The sequence below is a fragment of the Octopus bimaculoides genome, chromosome 22, assembly GCF_001194135.2.
Source record: "Octopus bimaculoides isolate UCB-OBI-ISO-001 chromosome 22, ASM119413v2, whole genome shotgun sequence".
NCBI classification, from domain to species: Eukaryota; Metazoa; Mollusca; class Cephalopoda; order Octopoda; family Octopodidae; genus Octopus; species Octopus bimaculoides.
In genome coordinates this window covers 29,214,959-29,226,516 of record NC_069002.1, presented here as the reverse complement: position 1 = coordinate 29,226,516, position 11,558 = coordinate 29,214,959, and the positions used below count along the sequence as shown (strand labels likewise).

Here is an 11,558-nt window from a genome sequence, read left to right as displayed (position 1 = left end):
TATATATGTATGTATGTATGTATGTATGTATGTATGTATGTATGTATGTATGTATGTATGTATGTGCAAATGTGTGTGTGGTGTGCGAGCGTGTGTATGTGTGTAAACAAAAAGACGAATCTCTTGTGAGAGCAAATTCAGAAAGACAGAAGGAAGCACAAGCTGGAGCAAGCAAGGTTTAAAGCTGTTCACTGAATAACTAGCACAACACAGCCCTCATCAACCAGTTTGAATTTTACGCAAGAGAAAGTCTACTGAGCTCTCTTTATATAAATACCGTTCGAATCTAACAAGTATGTAACATTTAGATTATTCATTGTGGCTGTATGTGATTCAGTAATAACAATAGACAGAGTATGTTATGGTAATGATGATGGTGGTAGTGGTAGAGCTTAATTCGTTTGTTGCCTGTTTGCATGTGTACAGTCCAAGATCTGCAAAGAGAGAGGATAACCGGAATGATTCACAAATTTCCACTTTACATCTCATCGATTGTATTTGATGAAAGTGAATCAGTTGACTCCTTAAGTTTTGGATGAAGTCGAGCTTTCGTAATTTTTGTTTTTTTAATTAATGCAAATCAGTTCTGAAAGAACAAGTGAGCATATTTATGCTGGATGTTTGTGTTATACATTTCTCATTAGTTTACGAAAGATGTTCCCATTTTCTTATTTTATGTCGAAACACTCACATCCACCAAACTGCTGATCTTTGCAACAGTGCCTGACTGCCGTTCTTTGTTCCACAGAACACCATTTGACCAATTTTGCTATCAGTAGATCGCTGTTTGTATTGAGTTAACTCACCAATATTCTTTGTTTAGAATCGTGTGAATACATTCTGGTTCTGCTGTAGCTTTGTCATAGCAGTCAAAACAATACGTTTTTCATATAGAGTTTTAGGTGCTGTGTGTTTGTGTGTGTCTGTGTGGCAACAATGCCATATCTGAAAGGGAATGTAGAATCTTGAAACAGTTTTTGGAGAATTACCGAAAACTCTGGTAGAACGAAATCGATATGTTCCAGTTTAGGATGGCAACGGTTTCCGGCTGAAATGTGACACATTTATCGCAGGTCCAGCAGAGATTACTGTTAATACTCGTTAGCATTCTTCAAATTGCCGTATGTGTACTAATGCATAACTTTCTACTGGTATGAGACGTACTCCTGAAGTACCTGTTCATCGATTCTTTGCCTAGTCTTTCCTTACCGAGATTAGTAGCTGAATCGATAAAAGAAAAAGAGGGGCCATTAATTCTTTTCTACTTTAGGCACAAGGCCCGAAATTTTTGGGAAGGGGACCAGTTAATTAAATCGAACCAGTATGTAACTGGTACTTAATTTATCGACCCTGACAGGACGAAAGGCAAAGTCGACCTCGGCGAAATTTGAACACAGAACGTCACGACAGAAGAAATACCGCTAAGCATTTCGCCCGGCGTGCTAACCTTTCTTATTTCTTTACTGCCCACAAGGGGCTAAATATAGAGGAGAGAAACAAGGACAGACAAACGGATTAAGTCGATTATATCGACACCAGTGCGTAACTGGTACTTATTTAATCGACATCGAAAGGATGATAGGCAAAGTCGGCCTCGGCGGAATTTGGACTCAGAACGTAGGGGCAGATCTTTTGTAATTGTTCTCCGCCACGTTTCCTTTGATTGGCCACGTCTCTTTTACCTTGTTTACTAATTGTTTGATTGATCATGTCGTAAAGATTGGATTTTCAGTGAAATAAATTCAAACAGCTAAATGATAGTTGTTACCTAAATTTCAGCTGTAAACCTTTGCTTCTTTGTAAGAAAAAAAGCTTCCGTTTTTAATGGCTTTCGTTGTTATATTTCTCTCTCATCAGGTGCGTTATGAAGGGAATCAGTGTCCTATTGTTTTGTGTATTCGTTTCATACACCTCGGGTAAACAAGGTAAGTAGAATTAGAAATTTCTTTCAATTTATGGTCAACTGAAATGTAGTGGGAGAAAAAGCGGGTAATAGAATGGCGGAAAGGAGGAAAATGAATAATATCACCTCAGCGGTCTTTCAGATGTACACCATCTATATGTAATTAGAGCTTTCAAATAAATACTTCTCTTCTAATATACACTACGCATAGATGAAATATTCGGAATTACGATTCTTCTCTATAATATATAACATTTAATTAACACTATGACCGATTAATCTTTCATATAGAAATCGGGAAGAATTCAAGTGGTGTGATCTGATTTCTTACTCCTATATCAGAGCAGAACTGGCGAAAATGCCACGAAGAATATTGTCTGTCGAGCTAACGATTCTGCCTGTTCGCCGCCGCCTTCAGAATTCATAATTATTCTTTTCTACTCCAGGTACAAGGACCGAAATTTTGGGGGAGGGGGCCCAGTCGATTAGATCAACCCCAGGTACGCAACTGGTTCTTAATTCATCGACCCCGAAAGGATGAACGGCAAAGTCGACCTCAGCGAAATTTGAACTCAGAGCATGAAAATAGACGAAAAGCCGCTAAGTATTTCGCCCGGCGTACTAATGTTTCTGCCTTAGAATTCTTAATTAATAAAATAATTACGGAAGAGAATCAGCAAGTGCTATATATAATGTTTCATGTGTCTTTTTTTGTTTGTTTTCTTGTCATTCCTTTTTATTGCTTCATTGGTTTTTATCTCCTTTATGTATTAAAAATATCCATCACTACAGTGATGAGCCATATTAACCCATTAAGTCCCACTGTCCTATAAATAGGACACTAAATGAGAACATTAAATAAGCTGTATCACATTGTCGCAGTGTCCTATTTATAGGACACCGAGTATTTCCATTTCTACTTGAAGTAAAGGAGTTTTAATAATTTTTTTTTTTCATTTCAACCTATTTTCTATCAACTGTAAAATTTAAAAGTAATATTCAGAAATTTAAGTACTCTGGGACTTAATGGGTTACGTCTCTCACTGAGGAAATGCTGAGTTCCAGTTGTCATGATCCTCCATCTTGTTTCAGATGGTGTTATCATAAATACATTATCCTCTGTTCAATGATTTATCTGATGAGCGCTATACGAAACTTTGGTAAATGATCATCTAATTCTTCCATATGTATTTTAATATCTCTTTCAGATGTCGCTACCATCGATCTAAGGAGAAGACATCATGCACATAGGAGGAATACAAGGTAAGACCTACGTGTCTACATCTCATATTAGTGTAATTAATTTAGTATTGACAAGGTGGGGAAGCTGGCAAAATCGTTAGCACTCTGGATGAAATAATTAGAGGCACTTCATCCGGCTTTATGCTTTGAGTTTGGCACGTTATTTTAAAACTGGCAGGTTTTTTTATGCTAATATTCCACCAGTATTCCTTGTTCTGATGTCTATGTATGCATTCAATAAACAGGGATTTCTGCATACATGGCAGGGAATGTTTTTTCTTTCTGCATTGCATTGTATAGTGTTTTGACAGCAACGTTGTTTCCCATGATGCGGAAGTACCTTGACATTTTTCGGCAGCTGTTAATACTATATGTGATGTCTTCAAAGAGTGGCTGGGCGGTAAGTAGCATGCCACTGCGTGGCACCTTGGGCAAGTGTCTCTCTACATTAACCTCGGGCCGACCAAAGCCTTATGAGTGGATTTAGTAGACGGAAACTAAAAAAAGCCCGTTGTATGTGTGTGTGTGTGTGTGTGTGTGTGTGTGTGTCTGTGTGTCTGTGTGTGTCTGTGTGTTTGTGTGTGTGTTTGTGTGTGTGTGTGTGTGTGTGTGTGTGTGTGTGCTTGTCCCCCAACACTTAGCGGTTTGGAATATGAGATCGATAGAATAAGTACTAGTCTTACAAAAAATAAGTCCTGTGGTCGATTTGCTCGACTAAAGGCGGTGCTCCAGCATGGCCGCAGTCAAATGACTGAAACAAGTAAAAGAATAAAAGAATAATGAGGAACTGCGTTCCCCACTATCAAGACATACTGCTGCAAGACTCTTGCGTTTTACCTTTTTTCGCTTCAAAGAGTACAGGTTTGTTTATGAAAAGTTGTTGCACCCATCCTCGCTCTTGCCTTTTTCCACCTTCCTGCTCATCAGTCACCACATCTTTGACTGGAAATGCTATTGGAGGAATAGTTTGTGACAGCGTGTGTTTAGTGGGCCTATAATTTTCTGCCAACTCTCTGGTTTCATTCTGGGCTACAAGATTCGTTGCGTGTCAATATGACCTCCCAGACAGCTTTTTAATATACATAATAGTGATTTTCATTGAGCTTGGTTCGAAATTTATGTCTGAATCTTAGATAGCAGAGAATTTTAACATCCGAGCCTAGCACCTTTCATCTATGAGCTGATAGATTTCAGGTTTGCTAAACTTTGAAATGTAGCTTCTTTCTACTCGTATTTTAATTAGATGAGGGAAACACTTTAGTCAAATGTTTTCTTCTTTAGTATGAAAGAATGCAGAAATGAAATGAATTTATATTGTTCTCATATTGGAATAAATTACATTCAATTCAAAATAGAATATGATTAAGGGAAACTATCATGTTTAGCTATTTTGTTAAAGTCATTGAACCTCCGAACTGAGATGGAAGCTTATTACAAACCCAGTGGTGTGTTGTATTAACTAGTCATTAGTTTGTGTAACTCGAAGCACACAAGGCCTGTATTTGGGTTAATTTAACCAACACGATATACACAAATGTAACATGCTATACTACTTGACGATCTTAAGGATCGTAGACTGGCATTACTCTCCATCATTATCAGATGACATGAAACAACGACCCAAGAAAATCGTTTTTCTCACAAAGACAGAGAAACCAGTGTAGGCAGAATTTAAGACCATATAAAGGTTAAGGTCTTTCGTTCTGAACAGTATTGTCAAGAAAGAGAATATTTTTGCTTGTTCTTTCGGAAACCTCGTTTACATCTCTCAAACAGGATGTTGTATACCCTTTGTTGTGGATATATGATTTTAACGAAACGGGGGTAAAGCAATATATTCACAGACGTAACTTCCTGCTACCAACACGCGAAACTCCAACACTTTCCTTTTTTCTTTTGAACGAGACACCTTAGCTTTTATATCAGTTGGTCGAATCCACCTTTTAATCTCAAAGGTGTGGTAATATATATCACCATAACATCTTTCCTTTTTAGATTGTATTCTGTTGGAAGTGAATAGATATTCTTTTTTTACATCACATCTCCTATTTGAGATTTACGTCCCCTGGAAGCTTAATATTTTTTCCTTCGGGAACTTCTTCCAGCAATTCCATATGTTTTATTTTTCTTGTTTTGGTACGCCTTGGTCCGACGATTTCTGAGCGGTGTTGGCACATCAAAAATATCGTAGAGAACCGCCATGAGTACTTCTTTCCTTCAGCAAACCTCCTTTTCTGCTGATTCCTGTACCTTGTATGTTCCTATTTTGAACATTTCACCATGTACATAATTTTACGATCCGTAAGAGCACAACCTCGGCAGGATTTTACCAACTTCTCAACATCTAGATCCATTTTCGTCAGTAAACATAATTCTTCATACGTGACTTCATTGTAGAAGTTCCTGGATGTCCAGTGCTGAATTACTTCAACGTTCGATTTTGTAGCGAGACTGGCATTGCGACCCTCTGTGCATACATAAGCACATTATCACATATCGAATAAAAGTTCGAAATTGTGTTACGTCCAGCAACATGCATTTTTATTTGTTTCTTCTGATCTTGTTTTTTTTTTTTTCATTTTCGTGGTAAATTCTTCTGTCTCTGCTTTAATTTTTCTTTCCTCCAATGTGACAGGCAATTCACGGACAACGTTGCACAATATACTCTTTATTTCATTTACTTGCTCCGTATTACGTCAAAATAGCGACCATAATTTGAATATAGAGGATCAACATATCTGATATTAATCGAAAACTATCCGGGGAATTTAAAAGTAGACACATCTAATTAATATGGAGTAATCCCTCGACTATCGCGTGTGTTCTAAAACCTGCCGCGTTGAGAGAAAGTACTGCAAAGTAGAAACTGTACAGTACTATAATTTTTATCATTTCTATAATTTGTATATATTTATATTATTATAAATGCAAAACAACACCACACACTCTCCTATCGAGTTTCGTTTTCCATACGTGTTTTCTTTTAATGTATTTTACTTAATGTGTTATACAGTGCACTACTGTACTGTATTGTTATTTATTAATTCATTAATTTTTAGGCGTGAAAATGCTTATTTTACCACACAAATAATTAAAATATTAAAACAAAACATGAATACCTATCGGCCGCAGAAATCCGCGATATTCTGAGGAGTCCGCGATATCAATTTACATATATTAGCCAGAAAAATCCGCGATGTACTGATTGAGCGATATGTGAACCGCGATGTACTGCATGCGCGATAGGTAAACCGCTATATGGCGAGGGAATATTGTGCATATTTGTTACAAATATTAACTGACGAACGTTAATATTCTACTTGTTACCTCCCCTCTAACTATTAGCAATATTTATTTATTAATTCCTTTGTCACTGTTTAAATCTACTTGTAAAATTCTGGATAGAAATTTATATACTTACTTGTTAAGACATGCGAGAAAACACAGTTAGTAATTGTTAAAAGAATAGAAAAATAGGACTAGTCGTACCTGTTTCGGTTCTGCATATTGTGCGTTCAATTCCCCTCATATTCTCTAGTTATATCACCGTCGATTAAAAAAAGACATCAGTACCATCTGATCCCTTCCCCCTATATATTCTTTGCCTTCTCTCTTAATGAGAAACATAATTTAATACTATTTGTTATTTCCAACTATATTCTGTATTTGCAGTAACGAAGACACGACACCTTATGTTCCATGTTCAACGGGGGTCTGCTACTCTTACAACTATGTAAATCGCCCTTTTTGCTGCTCTGGTTATTCATGTGAATGTAATTTTATATTTAGGTGCTCTTGTAATTCAAAAAATATGATCCATGAGGCTAATAACGGTTTATGCCAAACTGTAATCGCTTTCCTGATTTTTCTTGTAAATTTACCATCTTATTGACGTTCTGCTCTGGTGAATCTTGAGGATGCAAATACATACGTTAGACTGTTTTATACGAGGGGAAAATCAATGAGATCACAAAAACAAACAAAGCAAAGGGGGCCAGACAAGCAACAAAAGTAAACTCAACTATGACAAGAACATCAATAAGCGTTGTTGCTGTTACTGATGCTGCTTCTCTACATCCTCCTACTACTCCTACTCCCTCTACAACTGCTACAACTACAACTATTAATACTACTACTACTACATTTTCAATTTTGAAATTTAAGAAATCGTCAAATCCTATCACAGTAGAAATCTATGAATAAACATCAAGAGACATAGTGAAATATAGAATGTTAACGAACATTAATGATTTTGTAATTTTTCCTGGAAAGAAATTCACGTATGTTGCACCAAGAACAGAAATGGTAAAAGAAGAGAAAGTCTGTAAACCATAATCTACAACTATGAGTTTTCTAACAACCCTAAATTAATACGACCAACGTATTCAATATCTAATATATTTATGCTAATAATACGTCAAATTTTATTGAAATCTCAATTAAATAAATTTATTTAACAATGACAAATACTTAGTGATTCACTCTTCGCTGTGTTCTTTGTTTTATTGAACGGTAACAAAATCTCAGTGCTTCGTTCTTCGCTGTTGTGTTCGCCTTTAAGTTATGGATATGGATGATAAAATTTTACATTGCAGTGTCACACTGCATTATTGCAACGAGAAGTATTCTCCAAGTTCTATTTTATAACATTTAATTACAAAGAAGCAGGAAGCAGAGATATAAGTAGAGCAACGAGAGAAAAGAAGCGTGTGGTAAAGCAGTAGAAGATGGAGGTGCAGAGGGCGATGGGCTACATACCCCAGAACAAATAGTGTGGTTTGTTGCGCCCGCAGTTATATGCCCGCAGATTCTGTTAGCTGCTTGAGGGTAGTTAGGGTTTCTTCCCCCACCCCTGCTAACAATATATTGTATATAAAGAGTGCAGAGTGTTACACTGATATCCAGCTGGTGGAGAATCCAGCTGGTGGAGGATCCAGCTGGCGGAGAATCCAGCTGGCGGAGAATCCAGCTGGCGGAGAATCCAGCTGGTGGAGAATCCAGCTGGCGGAGAATCCAGCTGGCGGAGAATCCAGCTGGTGGAGAATCCAACTGGTGGAGAATCCAGCTGGTGGAGAATCCAGCTGGTGGAGAATCCAGCTGGTGGAGAATCCAGCTGGTGGAGAATCCAGCTGGTGGAGAATCCAGCTGGTGGAGAATCCAGCTGGTGGAGAATCCAGCTGGTGGAGAATCCAGCTGGTGGAGAATCCACCTGCGTTTAAACTAGTAGTAACATTCAACAGACACTTTGAAGTGGCGACTGACTTTATATATATTTATTACATGGAAAATGCGAACGAAAGAAATATTCTTAAGATTATAAACCCGGAAAAGTTCAGGACAAGTTATTAGATTTGGTAGAGTACAGAACAAGAAAATTTTTACTTAAAATATTGCAGCTAAGGGATAAATTTTCAAATAAAATATTTAGATTTAGAAAATATTAGCTTTTATAAAAACTAAAACTTTTATTACAAGTTACTACTTCTATTTCTTATTACTTGTTAATTCTATTAAAAATTTAAAAAATAATTCATTTAAAATAATTTTTGGCACTTTAAAAAAATTCCCTTTTCTTAATTATTAATTAATAATTAGGAAATTTGAAAATAGGTTATAAAAAATAATAGTACATAATTATTTAGTACAATAAATAGAATAATCCAACATTTAGTTATATTGGAATAAAGATTACCGACATAACATAGCAGTTCTAATTTAGGATGAATGTTGCTGTAACCCCAGGATAAATCGTCTCCAGCTGGCTATACGACATGATCTGTGTCCTTATATTTATGAACAAGGGAATCTAGCACCCCCACTCAGCTCAAAACAATATCTGTGTGTCGCGATTTCCGGGTTATTTCCCTTCATCAGCACAGAATAATTGTTCGGCTAGTAGTGAAGGATCCCGTCACGAGTCCTTGCATTCTGGTCTTCCACACACACTCTTTCAACACTGCAACTGTATATAGAAAATATGCCTCACTTTCCTTTGAGAGTCCGGTTGGCGGTACAATCTTTATTATAGACTCAGCTGATAGCTGTATTCTGCCTAGGTGTTACAAAATGTGCTCTACGTAAATTATCAAGCCTGAAAGCTCCCAGCACTGTACAAGAGCTTGCTGGACGGTTTCATCGTCCAGCCCACATCTTGGACATGCCGTTGCCACTGACATTCTGTGCTTTGACAATTTATCGTGAATAGGTAAAGCATTGCTGTAGCACTGCCAGGCCAGGGGTCTTTGGTAATTATCCAAATACCCCGGCCTGAAAGATTTCGGAACAGGTTGGCAAGTTGGTTCTCATCGAACCCCAGAGCCCCTCCTAAGACGTCATCATTTTTTAACTCTACCAGCCCTTTATACAAAACTGAGGTGGTATTCCCACTGCCGGCCTTGCCCGCCTTGTGGATTAGCATGAGTGCCTGACGACACTCTTTTTTAACTCTCTCCAAGGAGGCTGGTCGCGGAAAGAATTCCTCCACCAGCCGATTCCACACCTGGTCACCTTCCAGATAGAGCCAGATATCCCTTTGGCCTCAGTGCATGTCTGCGCATCATTAACCAGGGCATCCCTAACCCACCCTTTAGCGGTTCCTGGCAGGAAACGGAGCGCCTCACAAGTGACTTTCCTCCCTTCCACAACAAGCGGAAGAGAAGGCGCTCCATCTTGCTTAGCCACGAATCGGGGCAAGGGACAACGGTTAAGCGGTAGGTGATAACAGATGCAATAAACACCTGTACCACTCCCGCCCTTCTTTCAGGGACAAAGCCCTTCCAGACCAAGTCCGGACTAGAGCCTCAACCCTGTCTGCCACCTCGCTCCAATTCTTCTCCGTCTGGGAGTCTGGTCCTAACCAAACTCCGAGCAACTTAACAGGATCATCTGTCCAGTGACCCACGACACTGGACGATATCGACTTACTCCTCCAGGTGCTGAGGAGCAAGCCAATCGACTTGTCCTTGTTAACTTTTGCCCCTGCCACCGCCTCGTATCCTTTAATAGCGTCCTCTACGCAAGGTAGCTGGGCTTCATTGGACACGGTGATGGTGACGTCATCTGTATAAGCAGAGACAGACTTGCCGCATCCGATTTCATTGGGGATGCACCCCCAAATTCTCCAACTTGCACAGTAATGGCTCAAGAGCCATCACATACAGAAATGGAGACAGCGGACACCCTTGATGAACCGAGCGCTTGATCTGAAACGGCTCCGACAGGTAACCGTTTATCTGGACGGTGGATTTGATGCCGCTATAAATGGCAGTGATCCAACCACGGAAATCCGTGCCCAGCTCAGCCGCTTCGAGGACCGCCGCCAGGTATTAGTGGTCTACCCTATAGAAAGCTTTACTTTGGTCTAAATGGACCAGTGCCCCCACCTTTGCCGGTAAATTTACTCACGCTATCTAAGGTGAAAATTGGAGGTGAAGATTGTCCTGGATTTACCCACCCTACCTAAGGTGAAGACAAGAGGTGAAGATTGTCCTGAATAGACCTGTCTAGGATGGCGCATGACTACGCCTTCCCTACAAGTTTCTCCACGACACGCGTCAACCTTTTGGCTAACACATTGGCCAAAATGTTTAACTCTACATTGGGTAGAATTATGGGCCTGAAGTTACTTATAATATCCCCCTTTCTCGGGTCCTTTCTGATCAACGTCACCACTCCCCAACTCACGGAGCTGGTAATCCTCCCATTCTGTGGTCAGTTTGTGTGGACGCTGGCCGGTATGGGCCCGAACAAGTCCGGCATATTACGATAAAACTCGTAAACTGACTGGGAAAATATCAAGAAGAAATACCGGAACGTATTAGAAATAATCAGTCATAAAATCTATCCACCATACAGTAATTGTTTGAAACCCTGGCTAAGATATGTTGAAAAGAGATGTTACAACCTGACATTACTTCTTCAGATATCTGTAGCCTAATTTCTTGAAACGCAGATGTTGCTCTGACGTTCAGTGAGGAACATTGACATAACTGAAAACATAAATTTGATATTGTTTGAAATGAGTTATTCTAGTTACGACTTATTATTGCTCGACACAGGTGTTCGAGCCACATCAATTAGTAATATTGAACCTCATCACATTAATCAATTTTTTGATATATACATATATATTTGGATAAGTACTGTTTTCACTTTGCTAAAGATTTTCTACTATTTGAAAATAATATGTATTCTTGTTTTTATACTATTCATTTGGTTTTTTAATAGATAACTTATTTAACACTAAATTATTTAGAAGTTATAGTTTCATTTCAACATAATATTAGAACTTCGATTTGAATAGTGTTGATATATTTTCGATTATTTTTGATTAATAATATTTGATTAATTATTAATCTTTATAGTTTATAATATCGTTAAAGTTTTTTAAATCAAAATTTTGTATATATATATA

The 11,558-nt window shown here is 38.3% G+C and overlaps 2 protein-coding genes across 2 annotated transcripts in view; one reads left to right on the top strand and one right to left on the bottom strand.

Moving 5' to 3' along the window:
- The window catches only part of LOC128250516 (uncharacterized), a 73,340-nt gene that overhangs the window by 29,148 nt on the left and 32,634 nt on the right, over positions 1–11,558 (bottom strand). The window lies entirely within an intron of this gene.
- Positions 117–7,629, top strand: LOC128250517 (uncharacterized). The gene is made up of 4 exons (XM_052975680.1): positions 117–293; positions 1,858–1,925; positions 3,112–3,166; positions 6,818–7,629. The coding sequence occupies exons 2-4, from the start codon at positions 1,865–1,867 to the stop codon at positions 7,035–7,037; spliced, it is 336 nt and encodes a 111-aa protein (XP_052831640.1). The 5' UTR covers positions 117–293; positions 1,858–1,864; the 3' UTR covers positions 7,038–7,629.

What these genes read in the sequence shown, in the direction of transcription:
- LOC128250517 (XM_052975680.1), top strand. Translation starts at nt 1,865, where the DNA reads ATGAAGGGAATCAGTGTCCTATTGTTTTGTGTATTCGTTTCATACACC. An exon ending in ATACACCTCGGGTAAACAAG is followed by an intron (nt 1,926 to 3,111) that starts GTAAGTAGAATT and finishes TATCTCTTTCAG; the next exon opens with ATGTCGCTACCATCGATCTA. An exon ending in GCACATAGGAGGAATACAAG is followed by an intron (nt 3,167 to 6,817) that starts GTAAGACCTACG and finishes CTGTATTTGCAG; the next exon opens with TAACGAAGACACGACACCTT.